Raw genomic sequence first — 20,182 nt, 5'->3', positions numbered from 1 at the left:
CAATGCAAATAAGCAGAACGTGATGAATGTTTCCATCGCGAGAAAAATTAATGAATTTGGAATGTAACCGTAAAATGTTGCCACGATGCCCACCAGTAAATTATATGCTTTACATCGAAAACAAAAAGCACGAAACATCCACATCCCATCTGTTTTCCCTCCATTTTTTCCCCCCCAAAACCAATCAAAACGTAATTGTATTCAAACCGTGCTGTAATGCCTTTGCCTCCTCTTCTGGTTTCCAATTGCAGATCCTGTCGGGCAATATCAACACCTACAGCGAGGTCGAGCAAGCGCTGCAACCAATTATATTCGCCTCGAAAATTCGCATCTACCCGTACAGCCAGTACGATCGGACGGTTTGTCTGCGCGCCGAAATCATCGGCTGCGAGTGGGAAGGTAAGTGAATTCCGCCTAACGAGCCGTATTATCCTGCAAGCTTCAGGTGTGTGTGTATAACCGCGTTTCAAAGGGTTTTCGACTAGGCAGCATAGAGCCACGACGAAGAAAAGAGTTTGACAAAAAGGAACGAGTCAAACCAGTGTATGAGTTGGGGGTTTGTGACTCTTCCACTCACTCGCCACAGTGCTGATGTCACGTTACGCCGTGATGACGATGATGATGGAGATTTGTGACGGGGGAAACATATCCTTTCTGCAAGTCGTTCACCTTTGGTGTTTTGTGTTTCGGTCGACTCAATGGGGAAATAACCTTACACGCGGCACTAGAAATGGAATGGCTTTCATTTGCTGTGGAGTTTGCTTCAAGGACTCGTTTGCAAATCGTCTACAATGACAATGCTTCTGGTTCGCTAAGCATTTGCAGACATTCGTATTTCGTTTGTTTGTACATCAATCATGACTGGTAGGGCTAGAATCAAGTTCCGCAGCATAGAACAAGTAAAAGCCACCTTTTTTACTAAAATTTCAAACAATTTTTCGATAGTTTGGTAGGTTCTCCTTTCTCTTCTCTTCAAATCACTCCTGTGTGGTCTACATTGGATAGCTGAAATACCTGCTAATTGTTAAAAGGGACGTACAATACATCAAAATTCAATTAAACCAAAACTCTCTTATGAGCATTTGATGACTACCACTCAACAAGGATTTAGAAGCTAAATGATTTGATGATATGGAATTATTTGTACCTCTATGCCTTTTAGAAATACTTACCATTTTATTCGGTCTTCCTATTATACTTTAGTCTGTATTAGTGATGTACTATAAATATAACGTACCTATGTATGTCTAATTGAATATTTGAATCCTAGGCCTTAGTAATATTGTCCTTTGAGTTACATCTGATCAACTTTGCCTACGTGAGACCTAGTAAGAGGTTTATTAAGACTAAGCTCAACCTGATCGTTTTCTAATTGCCAATTTTTTGTTTATATATAAGGTCATAAAGATCGATGATCGTGCAAGTAAAAGACACCAGCTGATGTCTAACAAAACAAGATAACACAGTAATCTGTACTTCAAAACCTTTCTTCCTCCACGAACCTATCGCAGCGTTCCATCTTAAATACGGTCCATTAACCACTGGATCGGTAAATTGAATCGAACTGTTCCAAAATCATCCCCACAATCAATTATCATGATGCTGATTGTTGATTGTGTGAGGTTTTGATAGTTAAACAATGCTCTGCGCTATCAAGATGCAGTGCCCTAATTTATGCAGTTCAATTGCATTAAGCTGTAGAAGAATTTCAGCACCTTCCGGCCATAATTTAATGAATTCTTCGCTCAATCAACACTGTTCGTTAAATGGGAATAGCTTCTTCCTGTCAATCTCGTGATGAACGATTCGCATGTGATTGAATTCGTTACTGCAGGCCAAATTGCCGGTGCATACCGTTTCAAGTGACAATCATTTAACCAGTACTTCCATTTTCAAGTACATAAAGTGCTACCAGTTGATTGGCTCTATCTGTTGCCGAAGGATGGTACCCCCGCGTTGCGAAGAGGGTAAACGCCTTTTTCCGTCCCAAGCCTTTTCTGATGGGTTGTAAATTAGTCATTAAAATATTTCCGTTCGGGGGAGGTCCCGCACATCAGTGTACTACTGCTGTGCTGAAGCTTTGGAGACTGAGCAAACAGCAAGTACGACCTGCTGAAAATATATAAAAACTACAGTCACTTTGCGTTCTGTGCAACCTTCTCGCAATAAACCGATGGTCGGTGACGGACGCCAGGCGCTGTATCCCGACTCCCGGATAGGATAATAAATTACCCATCAACATCTCCATCCATCCATCTATCATTTTACGTCGAAAGGCTTGGCCACCCGCGGGGGTTACGATCGCCCTAGACACGGCACCCGTCGCCTCGTGCACATCGGTTCGCTTGTCGTGACTGCGGCTCCATTGATGGTGACCCCATTAGGACAATTTATAGAGCGATGGGAGTTAAAAGAAAACTTTAAACACGGAAAACTAGAAAAAAGGCAAAAAGAAATGTGTTATTGCCACCATCGGGCAGACAAAATGTCAGAAGAAAAAAAGAAGCAAGACTGGTAATTTATTTAAAATTGCATTAAACAAATTACGATCACCCGATTGGGGGGGCGGTAGTGCTACTTGCGCCTGACTGACGGATAAGGTTAAGGAAAGGATATCGCTTCCGTGGAATCGATTCACAAAAGTGCTCTTGCTGGCGAGCGACTGTAAACGCTTTTAAGCTCCCGCAGAAGCATGCTGACAGACGGTGCAAGATGTGTTTGACCCTAAGTAAAGGGCAAAATGGAATGCAAAACAGTAGACTGCGCTACAAAATACGAGAAGAAAGAGATGAAATTGCCCACGGACTATAATATGCAAATTCATTTATCGAACGTCACTGAACCTCCCGAACGTGCAGTGGTGGTCGAGTGCATTTATGAAACCTTTTCTCATAATTTTTCACTTTCAATTGTTGCCATCGTTGCCTAAAACTCCTCCACACCTTCAATGCTCCAACGCATTCTGCTAAACCGCATCAAATGCAAATTTGATTTTTCCTCCCGCGATATTCAGAAGCAAAAAGAGCGTGACAGTGAGAAGGAGAAAGCGGGACATTATCCTGTCCGCCGATGGAACATGAACCTCAAACCTAATGTTTTTGATGCCGTCTGTCTGTCTGGCTGTGGTTTTTGTTTGGCCTATTGGAGTGCAAGCTACAACAATGCTAATATAACGAATTGCGATGAAAACGTCGAGTGAGTGAGTTGATTGGTTGGAGGATTATTTTACATTACAATTGTGAAAGTGAGTTTTTGATGAGGGTATTTTGAACAAACATTATTGGTGGTAGCCGTCGTGACACCTGTCTCTTTCGGGATATGCAGAGATTTTTCGCTGATGAAAAATTTATTTAACTTCAGTGAAATATATGTGGATATTAATGTTTGAGTAATAGTTTTTGTTTCACAATTTATTTCAATATATTTAAACAATTAATTAACTCAATTTTTAGTCTTTTTAAATCTGCATAGATGAATTAAAAATAAAAATCTTTATAGTGGCATTTATTTAAACAATTAGTTAAAACAATGCGCTTTTTATAATATTATGAGAAATATCAATCATCAAACTACAAATATCTCTAGGGTTCTTCAACCGTAACGTAGTTTGTTTCGCATTGATCGATGGGTTTATTATTAGGGCGCTATGCTACCCAACGTTGAATCGATATTATTTATATCACTGTTGATTAGCGTTATTGCTTATTTAGCTTTTTGGAGTGCTTCCATTTTTCCACTTCAACCACAATTAACTGTTTTAGCCGACAGTACAGCAGTAGGATTTTAAGCGTAATTACATTCGCAAAAGCGCACTTGTAGATTTTAAAATTGTTAGTCAGATAATTTATTAATTACTTTCTGTGGTAAATATTATTAAATAAAACTAAACATCACGTCTTTGTGATGTAATTGCTTACATATTAAGTATTACAGCATAATCACCTATCCAAAACGCGCGATATTATTCATGGGTGGTAACCATAGGAAAGCAACAATTCCACCACACACCATGCTGTGCGATTTGATTAATGGCACCCAATTACTAGAATATGCTCTCAATCGTTTTCTCTATTGGAACCCCTTTTGTGTCTTGTGCACTCCACAGATCAACATACCACTTGCAGCGCCGTGTGCCATATTTTATGTTTTCATATGTGATTTATTATCCCTGGGTCGATCATTCGTTCTTTACCAGAGAAAAAGGGGGCATAAAAATATGTCTTTCTTCCTACTCAAACGCACCCATAAACGCATCCATCTTCTCCGTGGGCCAAACGGACGCAACAAGCATAAAACAATGCCGTGAAAGATACCACATTCGAAAAATCACCCAAACACCCGCACACATGCGTCTTGTTATCATTTTCCACCAAATACCCCCCGAAAAGAAAAAAGATAGATCATCTGGAATTCGAGAGCGTTATCCCAAACAAACACCCCACGACTCCAAAAACCGGTAGCTCCTCGTGAAGACAAAACATGCTCTCTGCTATGTAAGGGGGAAAAAGCACACACACACACACGACACAAGTATGTTTGAACGCGTCTGAGTAGGGAACAGATTTTCTCAGGCTAGAAAACGTACCACCCAACCATTGGGTCTCTTCAATTCGAAAAGATCGAACAAGATGGCATGTTGTTATTGTGAGTGTTTGTTTACATGATGCCAAAGTGGGTGCTCTTTTGTTGTGACTGTTGCTTTGCCGTTCTCGGTTAGGAGAGGCTGTTTGGTTTGATGTTATTTTTTATTGAAGAATTCGCTTAAACCTAAAACCCAAAAGAACTTTACACATCCCTGCCCAGTCCAACACACGCACATGGTTCTTAGGGCTTTTTTTTTTATTCATTCGCAACGTGCTCCGAAGCGGGAACCAGAACCAACCAGTATCAACAGCACACCCTGGCCGTGTTTAACCCGACCGTTTATCGCGCCGTTGAGGCCTCTTCTTCGGACATTCTTTTTCTCTATTTTCACTCTCCTTTGCTACAGCGCCTGTTACAGCAATCTGGCACCGCATCCCGTGACGGTGCATTTTTATTGTGTGCGCTCGAGTTCGAGCTTGTTGAGTTCTTTCGGGTGAAGCCCGTCCCCGTCCGGCTAACGACCATTTCATCTAATTGGCCATCGCAGACAAACGGGGCGGCGTGTATTGCGCACAGATGGCACAGCTGTCAAATGGAGCAAAATGCTATCTGTCTGGAAGTGGTTCGCGAAAGGGAACGATGGTACCGCGAGAACGCGGTCCCTGGTTTTTACGATTGCGAATTGATTTTCTTATTTGATTTGCTTCCGGGCCGCGGGTTTGGGTTGGTTGCATCGCGGTTGATAATTATTTTAATGATACCCAGCGCCCGCAGGGGGTCGGAAGTCGGGGTGATCGGGAGGGATATGGACATTTGGGTTTGAAAGCTTCAATAAATTGTTGTGCTGTCAATGGCCGGCTGGCGGATCGATACATTGAAAGACGGCGCTGAACAGTTTTCCACTCAGCAAATGCAAATATCTTTTTATTGCTAGTCGTAAAACGTGTTTCTAACGCTTGACTCAAGTAACGTACAAACGTATAAAGTGACCATAGACGTGTACGTATGACGCAAGCATGAGATTAAAAGAAATGACTTCGAGATTGAAAAAGAGGGTACAAGTAGAAGAAGTAAAGCCTTAATTTTTATTTCTACTTTTCATAAGGTAAGCAAGTATTAGAAAAACCGCTCCAGGAGAGATATGCATTTAAAAGCCTAAAAATGGACATATTTTCAACTACCTCCAGGATTGGATTAACGTTATTTGTACATCAACATATAAACAAATCGTATATGAGGAAAACATTTAGAAACGTATAAAAAATATCATTTTTCAAGGTCTTTCTTTTATCAAATCATTACATATCAAATTATTATCATCGGAAATTATGTTTCAAAGATCAATTTTCTAAAACTTAACGTGAATGTTCGAAAAAAATAGTTAACAACGAAATGGTGAACATTTTAAGAACAAAAAAGCAATAAAGTTCTAAAAATTTGTGAGTTGTTTTTTCTCGAAATGACTCTCATGAAGTACTTTTGAGTGATTAAAAAATATCAAGTGAATATTTAAAGTCAATCAGATGCCACATTTTTAATATATTGAGGAGAAAATCATTTTTGCTGGACTATAACTTTCCATTAACCAACATCTCCATAGGCTGAGACAACTATTCGGTAGTAACACACGTTTAGGCACCATTCACTCAAATTACTTCGTATTGATACACTTAATGCGATAACTAACCGGTCCATCGCCCACACAGTTCCTAATGGATTGGTATGCATCACCTTAGCGAACGATCGGGAATCGAACTAATGGTGACCATTAATAGCCTTGCAGCCTAGCATGAACCTGATGTCCCTGCCGTTGGTATATTAGGTTGGTACACAACCAGTTGAAGAAAGTGAAATCAATAATTACCACCGACCGGGTAATGATGGTGACTGGGATGCATTAACGAAATAATACTAATGATTGCACGCAATTGACATTAACGTGCCCTGTACCATACAAACTCCCACACACACACACGCATGCTTTATTCATGCATCCAGCGCTCACCGGTCGATAAAGGCACGCAACCGATGTATCGGGATTGTTTCGGAAGACTAAAAGCCAACGCATAAACATATATTCGTGCGATAATCCATTTGGTGTATCTGTGTGGCTTTCATTTCCGAATGCTTTTCGTTTCTGCTTAATTCAACACGATTGATGGTAACCCCCCGATTGGATGATTATGTGATGTGCCGTTTCCATTCCGATGGCCGCATGACACACACGCAGCTGCCTAAGCGCTGTAATGCGGCAGTAATATTTGCTGCCTGATTTCGTTCGAGGCAATTAAATATTATCCAGACAACACGGTTGGCGCCACTTTGTTCGTTTGTGTGCTACGGACGTACGCCGCCAAACCCGTTGACAACTTTATTGAGAGTACCATTGCCTGGGCTAGCGGGTGTGGGCAAGCATTCGTTTACTGGTACTTCTCTTTGATATTCTTTGATGTAAGCTTAGGTTTCTTCGTCCACCGAAGGCATTTCTCTTTCACACCTCATTGCCAGTGTTCTTTCATTACCCAGCGGAAGATTTCCTTACTGACCAAAACTTCGATGCACGGTTTTCGGTTGGGATCTTGGCATAAACAGAGTCTCAAGTGCTTCATCTTCAGACAGTTATGATTGCCGGCCGAAAAATTTAAATTCATTGCACCTTGGAGTTGTGTAAAGGGCGCCACCAAACAATAACGCTGCCTCTAGACTGAGCAAAGCGAGAAGTAATTAAATTCACTTCCTTTTTGCATAAATCTTTGGAATTTAGAATATTACAGATCGCAGAGAGGTAGAGATTTGTTTTGACGCTTTGTGCTGATATGGAAATCTTAATCGAGGGTTACCTTATTTCTTGCGGCACATCAAAGAAACACAACGATGCTACATTTCATTTGTGTGCCGAAAGTTCTTGAGGGTAGATTTCTTTGATCTTCTAAGCGATGCTAAGTAATAGCTGAATTTATCCGAATCTTTTTGCGGAAGCTGAACCAGAGCTATTCTTATGCAACTGTACCTTAAATTAAATGACACATTCTACAATGTAAGCTTTATGTAGAAAATAAGTAAAAATGCTATGATCAAAACTGATTTTTCATTCCCAAAATATTCCACGTTCCATCTTATGTCCATGGGCTGTGGACTTACCATCGCCACCATAAAATTCTACGTGGGATGGAATCAGACTTAACTGACGGTCCTGCTGGGATTATCTCCCATTACCTTTGTCATGCTATGGCCTCACGAAATAAGGATTATTACTAACAGTGGAGCAATTTCAAACTCAAACGAAGTGAGACGTATTATGGTGAGCTGTCTGGCCAACTGAGTAGGAGCTTTCAATCATCGCAACACCCTTCTCATAACATGTCCTTTCACCGATTGTCTTACGGTGTGTGTTTGTGTGTGTGACTTACGCCACCCCGTATGTCATTTCAAAACTAATCTCGGGTGTCGAGTCCCTTGAGGGCCCGTCGGTCCACGACTGGAAGGCATTTGTCACCTACGAAGTGGGCTTTGTTTTTGCTCCTGTTTTTTCGCATTATGTCGCTCAATGTTTCTGCTGCGGAAGAGAACGGGCGTTATCGGATCTCTCGGTTCAACACCAATATGTGTAGGGAAGAATATGATGCCGGAAACGGTTGATAGCGTGCGTGTCTGGCTCTAATGGCGAAATTACAATTCTCGACGCTCTGCGAAATGGTGGCAACAGTGGAGAATGAGCACTGTACCATACGGAACCCGCCTAAACCCACCTACCCAGGAGTGTGGCAGGCTCGCGATCACCAACGGCTCAATGCACCGCAAGTCAACGTCCGAGCTTTCCGACCAGCTGTCCACCGAGAGGAAATTGTCGCTGGTCGCTGGAAACACAATAAAAGTTGATAATGACTCCTGGGATCGATGGGACAACGGTTCCCGCAGCTCGAAAGGAAGACACACCGGAACCCACTGGTGCAAAGCTACACTTTCCACGAACACCATGGCTGGTACGGTGGCGGCTGGAAATTGTCTTCCTCCTGTCTGTCACTGCTGCTACAACCGGGCACAACCATCGCCACCACGAACCAGGCTTATTGCAGTGGCAAATTAGATTGGCGCTTTGCCGCCGTCGTCGTTCACACTTCCCCCTCGAGATGATTGCTGTTTCTATTCGTACGTCCATGGAGCAAGTTCGCCATTACGGTATTTGTTTGTAATTTTCCTTCAATAAAGTCATCAGGAAAAGTTGTTAATATGGCGTAGTCGATTGGTGGCAGTTTGTCCTTCGATGAGCTGCGTGGTTCGCTATCGAGTGGTGAAACTTTTCTTCCCGGCGGGAAAAAAATATCTAGAATATCTGAGATGAGGACTTTTTGGGGATAAAAAAGGTTATGTAAGTCTGGACTGGACCGTAAGTCAACTATAAACGCATGAACATAAAAAGTGTTGATAAAAGATGATTGAATACCTACTCGAAAAATATTTTGTGGAATATTCAGAGGATTTTTATACAGAACATTCCTTGTTGGTCGATTTGCCACTCAAAATAAATTATAAATTAATTCTAAAAATTAATTTATTCAAAGTTATTAAATAGTGCAGAACCCTTATTCTCAATTTCAATATTCTAAGACGTCCAAGATGAAGTAATCCAAGCAAAAAATTTCTAATAACTAATTCTTGTAACTGATTTCTTCACTTAAGTAAATGGATAAGTTGTGAACCCCAACTCAATTGACTTAAATATAAATGCTGGCTCAATTTCCTCCCTACAGCTATATTTACAGTGTGAAACATAATAATGATTTGATATTTCATTTCTCCTTCCATTCCAGAGGGTCTCATCTCGTACAGCATCCCGAAAGGAGTGATACGTGGCGTTGAGGTAGACCTTTCGGATCGTACATACGATGGCGAAGGTGAAGGTGATCGGCTTGTTCACGGACTCGGCCAACTGGTGGACGGTCAGAAAGGTGCCGATAATTTTCGCATCGATATACACGGGTTTGGCAAAGGTGAGTAAACACAAATGGAACATACTGTAAATTATATACAACGTTAAAGCATTCAACTTCAAGCTGTAACTTGAATAGAATGCTTGTCTTCCTTTCAATGCTTCAAACAGTGGAATGCAACCATTTACGAACCATCGTAGGCATCTCTTTTAAGTAAAGGATCTTAATCGATTTTCCATCCAGTTTTGTGAAAGAAAATCTTTCTTGAGCATTCCTTACTGTTACTTATTCGGGGTAGAGAATCGATGGAAATATTTCCTTGCCATTCCTTGAAGGCCTGCTTGGTATGGTGTTTCCGTGCAGAAGAAAAGAACCACTCCTGTCGAATACCTGCCGCCAGCTGACGGATAGGCTCAAAGTTGCAATAATTCAAATCCTGCTCGAATGCCACCGTTTCGTGTGTGTATGTGCTGAAGACTCTGGCCTTTGATCAACAGTAGCAGAAGTAGCTCCACTTTGCTAGTGTGAAGCTGTTCAGTACTCATTGAAAACGAGCAAATAAAGCTTCACAAATGTTCAAACACTTCGCCCCGAGCAGTTCGAGTGCGCTTAGAGAGCCGGGTTGGGATCTATTGAGAAGCGTCTTGGAAGGAACCGGGGAAGTATTTGTGTTCGCATTAAATACTTTCGATTGTGTGCAATTTGAAAAGCTACACCTCGAATCCCTGGAATGGAGCCGGGCAGAAGGTTTTTGCTTGAGCACGAGCTTTTTCTCTGAACTATGTGCAAACATATCACGTTCCGGTTTGTTTTTGCCCTCTTCAGTGGTGGAGCAACCTTTTGTTTCTCTCATCAGCAAATAAGATCGAGAAGATGTGTGTGGTTGTGTGCTGGTGATTGCTTTCAAAAAGAAACTGCAGCAAAAAGCAGCATATGTTGGGAAAATTGTTTGAATCATTGGAAAACATTGGGGCTTGGGACTTTACGGGGAAAAGCGTTTAATTTTTCCTTTTCGTTCGCTTCGTTAGCCCATTCGAGTGAAATCTTTCTGCTAATGGTTTTTCTTCTAATGGCCCCCCCGTCGTGGGTGTGTATTGTTGGGGCCAGAAACGATAGATTTCCCTCAACAAAGCACTCACACAAACACAGACACTCTCCCCACCCGATGCCATGGTGTGAGTTTATGCAAATAATTGTGTGAAGGAAAGAAGCCTTCCCAGGGCCAAACGACTCTTGACTCGCTTCTCCCGTTTACTTTCCTTATTGGTGATAGGGACCTATTCCTATTGAGAGCGGGGGTATTGGAAGTTTGGGTGGGCTGTGTTTAGCTCTATTTGTTTCGCAAAGTTAATTGTTTCATGGATGGCAACATTCCTTTCGAACGGTTCGGTTAAAAGGGAAGCAGTCTACAAAGGCGTCTTCTGCAACTGACACGTTCAAGTATGTGAGTTTGCAGTTTTGTTTTGCCACAGTTTTGCCTCCACCCCGACGGGAACTTCTGGAGGTTCAGTGCTATCGCCATTGCACTAGCAATACGGACTGGAAATGCAGAATGTTTATGAAAACCCATAAACCCTTCGGAATGGTGCGTCTACAAAAGTTAGCTGAACTGCTTCTCGATCAAAAGGCTACGATGACTTGCAGCAGTAAGAATGTACCGTGAGGGAGTAGTTGGGAAGTGAGGGTCAAGGACCATCCGGTCACGTCAGTGTGATGCACTGTGTGTGAGTGCAGCACGGCAAACCCAACTGCCGCTTCCAGTCCACTGGTGTTGAAATGTTGTTCCTATTAATTACCTTCTAGTTGATAAATTTTACAACAACTTCTGGTACCGCTCAGGCAAGGCGGAGTGTGGGTGGTTGAAGTGGGAGAAAGTTTCCCAAGTAATTTCCACCATTTTGCTAAATGATGCTTACAGCATTCGTACGTACGTACGTACTTTTCCCATGAGCGATCGCCCCCGAAGCTCAAGAATACCGAGAATGGTGGAAAAACTGATGGGAAAGTCCATCGTTTCCTTGCAAGGAAACATATTATTTCCGCGTAATATGTACAAGAACCATGTCCGGGGTTTCGAAAGCGCAATTTCTCAAACACAAACTCATGCGCGATGGCCGAGGTTGGGTTTAATCTGCACAACCGGACGGCAGAAATCGGTACCGAACCGTCCGCTAATGGTTAGTGGAAAAGATTAAACTTATGATTGCTTTTTGCAGTCGCCAAGCTGTGAATTAGTGTGCGCAAAGTCTTGCTCCGGCCGAACCGTATCGAAAAGCTTTCATAATCGCCTCCGCAGTCGGGGAAGTGTTGAGTTCAATTTCATCGCAAAGCTTAACCGGGGAAGATGCGAATAACTCAACTCGATTGGAACAGCATTTTACATCGGAATCGACAGTTCTCCGAACCCGAAAGCTGAAAGACAGCCGTCAACTACAATCTACATAATCAATAAAGCTTAATAATCTCGCCACACCACACACCCTGTATATAATTTCTGCACAATCCCGACACTCGACCACGAAACACCGAAGCGCTCAGGTTCGATTTTGCATGTCGGTCGGTCGGACAGCACCAACCGATGTATGCAATTCGATCCACATGCAAAGCTGCACTCGTTGATGTTCACGGGAGGATGGTGGGGCTGGTCGGTTTTGGTAACGCCATCCTCATTTTCCTGCCCATGATGATTGAGGTTTTGTGGAATCGAAATCGAGTAGCATACGGTTTCCGGGAAAACACACATCCCTTTCCTTGCAAGAAGGCACGATGTGGCCCGAGTAGTGCTTCGAGGATTGGGAAAATGGAAAAACCACTCCAGGTGAGCTGAAGGTGGAAATGGTTGCCCGGGTATTCTCAAATCCGCTCCGAGTGTGTTGAGAATGTGCCGTGTGGTTACTTTCACACAAGCTCGATGCTTTTCCCTTCACTTACATACACTCGCCCTCCGATCAAGCACATTGGGGACTGGGGATGCAACCCCGAACGACATGAGCTCTGCTTTGTGGTTTTCCTTTTCTCTTAATCTGTCTCCTCCGGGAATGGAAAAGAGGAAGCACACACAGTACACTGAACGTATATGTGTCTCCTGACCAGACAGGCTCAGACAGGCCACAGTAACCTTTAAAACCATTGTGACAATAATTTTCGATTAAATGAATATAGAATGACCCCGGTGTGATCTGCAATTCAAAACCATATTTTCCATTTTCCATCGTCTCTCCGTTCTGTGGTTGTGTGCCAGCCTACGTCAAATGGGACGGCTGTGGTGTACGGTGCATGGTGTTGTACATGTGTGCAGGATAAATTGCTCAATTCATACCAAGCACATGGGAAAGTGTTTTGGGATTAAGCTAATGCATACATTTTACTTACATTATGCTGAAAGAGTGAATAAGGAAAACTGCATTGGAGTGCTTCCATTGCGTTTTTTGTTGTTGTAAAATTGCATACATTTAGTTTCAATTCAGACAATAAATGTGTCTACATGTCTTATTAACTCGAAATTTAGCTAATGCACGGTTAGGAAATAATATACAGCAAATGCAAATGATAGTTCTTAGCGATTAAAAATCAAAAGTCACTATTAGATTATTTTATCTGGCAACACTGTCATTTTGACACTTCATCTTTAAGCTGTCTTTAAAAAATATCTATGTTATTATAAAATATTTCAAATTCGGAAATTTTTGTATTTAAAAGTTATTTGACAACGATTTCATATTTCTATGAACGTATAACTCCAACGTACTTTTAAATTCTTACTTCCCAAACTCAACAAATAAGGTAACAAAAAACAACAAACCTAAGGTAACGGTTAAGGAAGATTGAAGAAGTCAAACGTTCCTCAACATACTTTTCGATTCATAACTTAACGTAAACGATAGTCCTATTATTGTTCGTCAATTTCATCCCAACACATAATCAGTTGCCTATCAAAAACAGTACCAGTCAAATATTTGTGAAGGAACTAAACTCCGTCCCCTAAAATCACGCGGCAAAGGGTATAATTAATTCACTTCGTTTGCTAAAACGCGATATCGATATAAAACCGGAGATATTATTCATTCACGTTTCATCGAAACCAACAGGAACGAAATCAATACCATCATCTAAATCAATAAACTTCATCGCACGTTGTGGCCGCTCGCAGTGGTTTGAGTTTTTGCTCCCCCAAAGTCACACAACCAGGCGTCTCCATTCCGTGCTATTAACAGTTCCTGGTTTCGTGGCATGTTTTCAACCAGCTCTAGGTTTTTCGGTGATTGAAAGCAAAACGCTTTCCACCAATAACGAGTTGTTGAGATGAATGACGATGTGCTTCGGTTCGCTTTTCTTTGTCGTTCATCATAAGCATTCAGGATACGCATTAGAATCTGCTCGAGATTTGAGTGTGGAACCGCGCTGCTGCAGGACGGTACGATACGAACATTTTGCTCAAAAGTCTCAAAAGTCGAAAACTTCTGTACGACCTTCAGGTTGCACGAGACGAGACTTTACGCTCAAAGCGGGGTTTGGCCGGATCGAAACGGAAGAAGTCGCAACGAAAAATCTAATAATGGAAATCATTACTCCTGCACAGGGAAACCCGGGACGAAGCGAACGGATGTCATAGTAAGAACGACCCTTGTGTGTCGTCCTGTCCCGAAATGCCTCCCGGGCTTACGCAAAAGAGCTGGTTGTACGGTGGGAAGAAATCCCCCACTGCCCTGGTGTGGGAATGAACAGCAGTGTGTGTAGCAAACGATGGTTCATCGTCTTCATCTTCGTTTCATTTTTCCGTCCGATAACAAACTCCCGGGGACTGCCTGTTTGCACCCGTTTTATGCACGGAAGTTCGTTCAGCTCTTCAGCACCAACCGAACCATGGCGACAAAGCGACATCAGGAAGCAACTTTTTGGGGGAGGGCCCGCACCCTTACGCGACGTTTGTTTGGTGTCGTACCGTTTTAATCCCTCGCAATTACCGTGAAAAGATGATCGGTTTTAGGCGGGATTGGAGGTCCGCGAGCGAACGGAGCACACTAAGACACTAGCGACTTCGAATCGGTTGAAAGCTTCCACGCTGCGGATGGATGAAAGAGAAAGTATGCGCCACTTCAGAACGACCAGAGCTGGGACAATTTATTTTGGAAAGGCAAATTTATTGATTTTCCCACACCGTTATCGTGTCGTTAAAGTGGTGTCGGTGAAGGAGTTAAATCGATCTATGTCGAGGATGGCTGGTGGTTGAAATGAAATTAAAATGAGATCACGCCGCGTTGTATGTGTGGCGGATTTTTTAGCATGTTTTGCATAAGTATACAAATGTTCAAAGAAGATGATGAAATGATCTTTCCAGATCATGTGAAACTGGCCTTAAAAATATTAGTTGCGGTCTGTCAGTAATGTAGGGATAATTCAACTTTGAAATAGAAGCGACAATTCATGAAATGTACTAAACGCTATTTTTGATCATGTGGATGAACTTATTACGTGACAACGGAGCCTCAAGAGCCCTTAAGAGTTTACTCTACGACAGTGAGTTTATCGTACAACTCGTAGAAACCTTCCTCAATTATCAATTATCTACATTGTCTGGAGCGATAAATCCTTCCAGGCATCTTCCTCATACAGGAGACTAAGTATGTTTCGTCTACAAGTATAAACATATGGCTATTTTTTATAAATAAGTTAAATAATATATCCCTAATAATGGATTCTAAATTATTAATGATATTAGTATTTCATAAAGATCAATTCAAATTAAGTTATGTCTTGTGTTTAATTTGCAAAACGAATTGTATTTTGTAAAGCATAACATTTTCTCCAATATCTTTTCTCGCTTGCTTTCGACAATCAATACATGGGTTATGGGGAAGAAAAAGTTCAATAGAGCAAGAAGAATATTTATTTCTCCCCTCGTCAAGCTTCCCAGTTAAAACCGAAACGAACAGGACGCTCGTTAGTTTCGGTTTGCTTTTGTGACAGCGGCGTTGCGTAACGTTACCGAAGACGAAAATGCCATTTTAAAACCTATTAAAGAACGATTTTCCCCGTCCAACCGCAACATCGTTTGAAATTCCAAATCGTACCGAATGGCACAAAATGGGCAGACAATGCGGCAATGCGACGCGTCGTTTACCGAAGCACCCTTGCCGGGAGCCTACAGCAAGAACTGGCTGATATAAAAAGGGAGAAGGAGAAACTGTTGGAAAGGTAACAAATTAAAATATTATATCAAAACATCGCATCTTTAACTGGAGTTAAAAGGAGCGGGTACAAAAAACTGTTTTCTTTGGCGGGCATTTGCGGAACCGCTAGCTACTGCGCTGTTTAGCGACGGTGTAAATCGGTCTTTTGCTATTGCCGCATTGGACGGATCGGTAAGAAGCATTTGCACCAAACCTGATTGAAAATCATGCTCCCAACCCTTCGCGAAAGCAGTCCAAGGCGTTTTGAACGATTTCTTCAAGTGAATCGGACATTGAGATTGGAAAATGGTTGGGAATTTATTCCGGCATAACAAATAAGCCAGTGTCTGGTAGGGTTCTATTTTACATAGATAGCCATTGGAAACCAAGGATACGTGTGGAAGAAACATACCAAATCAGACAAAACACAATAGCCGTTTGAAATAGGTGGCGGTGTGTTCCTTCCAAAACGTCTAAAGGAAATAAATAAATAGTGATGGAGGTTGTTGGGAGTTCTTTAAATTGGTGTCCATTTTTTCATGGCCCTCCAACCAATATCCTTCCGCTGGTTTCACTTTCTTTAGCCGCTCCACACACACATACATTTTTGTATCGTTCGTTAGCATGCCAACCAGACGATTATGGAAGGCAAGAACTCCAAAAGCCGGAGTAGACACAAGGTGATGTTGCTCCCTGTAACACAAAGGGTGCAAACGAATTTTGTGACGTGCTGGAAGCGGAAACCGGAAGATGGAACTGGCCATTAACGACGCCGAAGCAGGTCGTTTGCCTTATCATGTAACAATCTCGGATGTGGTTTCGATGTCCTTATCTATCGTTTTTTTTTTACTATTCTACAATGTATCGAACGATACGGTAGGTAACTTTTGCTGATGGTGGATGCTAGCACAAACGGGAAAGGTCCGTCCGAAGTGATGTTGTGCGACATACGCCCGAAGGACATCATTATATTGAACCAGCGGAGCGACTTCTAATCTAACCAATCCGACGGAGGTTTGGGTGCTATGTCCTGTGGGGAAAGAAATATCCTTTTCTTGGGTTGTCGCTTGAATAAGTCGACTTGTCCTTAGAGGAATGGAGTGAATATCTTCTTTAAAGGGATGTTTTAAAGATAGTTCCACGATATGCACAGCGTCTATCGCTAGTTCCTGGTTTCGAAAAAGAAAGAATGTAGGCCTACACAACGACCCACCACGCGAGGATGGACGAAAACATAAACAACGAAATTTCCACACCGTTCGGAACGCGGTTCGAATTTCAATTTCCGAAAATCGTTCACTAGCAATCGTTCCGTGCCCGAAAACAGAAGCAGATTGAATTTGCCCGATACCAACCATTTCCGGTTGGACACAAAAACCCCTTATGCGCTCCCAATTCCCATTGCTAGCCGTCGTGCCGGATCGCCAAAGCTCGCGAAATTCAACTACAGATCATGAATGAATAGTTCCGGATCGATGCACCTAATCGCGTCGCAGTGCATGACGGTGCATTCTGTTGCCTGGCGGGATCAACTACAACTCCCCTTGCCTATTTTCCTGCTCATGCCCAAGCACCCACTTTTACAGCACACTGTAATAGGCGAACCTATACCCGGCTCCTGGACACTAGCAATTACCCCAACCAGAACGTTGGGGAATGGAAGATTGGACTCGGTAAATCTGTTGAACATTTCCGCCGGAATGAATACGCTGTGTCCGCCGTGTGCTGGCTAGTGCTTGGCATCGCGGGTGCCGTGTGGTGTGTCGCACACATGCGAACGTGTCCCCGGCTGTTGGTCCATATGCCGCGGGATATTTTCCGGAACATATCGGTGGGGCTAACAAATAAAAGCAAACGCGGAAATGCTTTTCCAACGGTACGGCCAAACGATTCCATCTCGCGAATCATAGCGTGTCGAGTGGAAAGGTGGAACAATGTATGATGGCGATGGTCATTTCATCAGGATGCTCGGGATGCTTCCGGTTCTATTTGAATGTTGTTTTGATTTTTTTTGGTTCTCTCAAAGTTGGCACTTTGTCCGCAGCGCACTATGGGTTAGAATTAGGACGAAAATTTGGCTAAGACACCACTTTGAGAAGTGAATTCTATTTTGTGATGTTTTGTAGTATATTCTTGTTATTACTGGAAATTTATTGTAGGAGTTGGATGTAGTAATTGTAGTTGATAATTAATTAATTTATTTTTCAATTGCGTTAATCAACTTATTGAATTATCAATAGAATCTGGCGAAGAGCTCTCGGCGCCAAAAAGAAGCTACAGTTATGAACTCAAATTTCCATCCAATCTCCAAACAATTGTTCAGCGCAAAACCTCTAATCTACTTTCTGATACCTCACGCGTACATTTACGCATTCATGGAAGCTACTTCGACGTTCGCAGGAAAATGCATCACGCGTCCAAACGGTGCATCTTGGTGCAACTGTGAAACGGTGCAACGGTGAAACGCGCAGTCAACATTGGCGTGAAGCTTACTGGCCGGGATGGAAATTATTATTTTTATCGTTACCGGTAGCCATTGCACGGGAAACCATCCATTTTCGTACCGGTTACAATTCCCCAGGACATTGGCTACGAGCATCGTCCACAGGCTAGGTTTGATGTGAAATGTACCGTCATCAGTATCAGGTGCTTCATTGTGTGGTTGGTGACTAGTAAACGCGCAATCGGCGATCGGAAATTTGAGGGCTTTCTGTATGGGCTTTTCCTACTTTTACTTTGCCGATACCAATTTTTACTTACTATTGTCGATGAATAAAATATTTCTCATAACTAGCACTGGTAAATGTCCGTTGAAGGTTATTCGACAACTGTATAGCGATCATAGTATATAGTAGTTCAAGATGCACATGAAAAAAGAATATATCATCCATTTGAGCTTTGTTAATGTACAAATCTGTTTCGCTGGAAGTCTGATATGATCAAGTCTTGTTAGACAGTAACTAAATTATCATTTTGATATTTAACATTTCTCTGGTTTGCAAACTTGATAAAGAATTATTAAACTTGGACCATTACTATTTTGCTGACATCGTCTTGAACGTTTACACTTATTACGTTTATCTTACTGTTGATATTAAATGTAACTTAATCAATATATTAGATGTGTAAAATTTTAAGTATTCAAACGCAAATATTTTTCTGAAAGCTTAAGTTTTTTCCCATTTTTGCTCCTCTTGAAGCATAACTGATAAAAGATCACTTTAATACCAAATTTCTCACCAACATTATGTTTGACACAGCGAGTGGTACAAGCTTTCCGGTATTTTAAACATTCCTACGCAGAATATGACAAAAGAAACAGCTGCCATTCTTTTCCAGCCCTATGTTTCTCTTTGTCCTTTATTAGCCCAAGTGAGGAAATAGCGCCCTGTTACAACGATACGACACGCTTTGTAGTACCGCACGCGCACACAAGCGCGTTTCCACTGCTAACCCACTTATGTTTGCACTGAATTAAAAATATTTCCCGGAGATAAATTTAATGAAAAACAAACACCATGCCTTCCGCATCACTGAATTCTCGGTGCTCTCCGGGACGGGACGGAGCTGGAACAGATATTTTCACCGTACACCCGGTATTTTCCCGGTTATTTCTAAAGTACGTTTCGCTCCTTTTCCTGGGGATCGCTTCTTGCACCGTGAGTGAGAAAGTACACGTGCACGGTGCTTCCTTACAATCGCCTCCATTCAATGGAATGCCGGAAGGACCTTTTACGACATCTACTCGACGATGTCTTATCACACCAAAATGGCTGAATTCGGTGGGTTTCCTGAGGTTCCTGAGTGAAATTCGATCCCGTAATGATCTTCTTCAGGGACATTTTGCTCGTTTTGGTTTGTTTAACTGGTCATTAATGTTAGATTTTGTCACAGTCTGAAGAGACATAATTTTACCTTTTCTTATTTTATACTTTTTCGTCATTCCAAAAATCGTATTGAGCTTCCAGGAAAGTAAGATATCAATTTATGGGAATTTATGTTTACGAATAGAAATTCATATCGAATCACAAATAGAAAAACAGGAAAAATTGTGAAATGTTGAAGCAAACCCCTCAAAAATGACATGAAATCTCATCTCCCGCAAGATAAATATTCGCGACTAATGGCAAACGGTTGTGATTTCTGGGCGCGTTTTTCGCCGCTTCTTCCGACCGCCAGAGACAACGACAGAGACGTGCAGCATAATTTACTCACCATCGTTGCGTACCGCATGCTAGTGTATGCTGTCATGGTCACACAACCTCGCAAGCGGAAAACGCATGTGTGTGATCTTAAACAAACACCATGACAACCATCACAATCATCACAGCAGCACAGCGACGTGCGCTTTCGACGCACGATTGACGGCGCTCCCGTGGGAAATTTTGGCACATGAAATTGGATGATTGCGTACCGTACCGGTAGAAAGCGCCACTGCTTCCTTAGCCCATGAAGCATGAAGTTTTCCTTTACCCAACCGAGCGTTCGGGCGCTTGT

The 20,182-nt window shown here is 42.2% G+C and overlaps 1 protein-coding gene across 1 annotated transcript in view; it reads left to right on the top strand.

Annotated features, from left to right (window-relative positions):
* Positions 1-20,182, top strand: part of LOC128711088 (discoidin domain-containing receptor tyrosine kinase B) — a 118,292-nt gene that overhangs the window by 50,565 nt on the left and 47,545 nt on the right. The window contains exons 4-5 of the mRNA XM_053805951.1: positions 252-399; positions 9,396-9,575. Of these exons, the coding sequence (XP_053661926.1) occupies positions 252-399; positions 9,396-9,575 (328 nt within the window). The remainder of the gene's footprint in view (positions 1-251; positions 400-9,395; positions 9,576-20,182) is intronic.

The sequence above is a fragment of the Anopheles marshallii genome, chromosome 3 (genome assembly GCF_943734725.1).
Source record: "Anopheles marshallii chromosome 3, idAnoMarsDA_429_01, whole genome shotgun sequence".
Lineage (NCBI taxonomy): Eukaryota > Metazoa > Arthropoda > Insecta > Diptera > Culicidae > Anopheles > Anopheles marshallii.
This window is presented reverse-complemented; position numbering and strand designations above follow the sequence as displayed.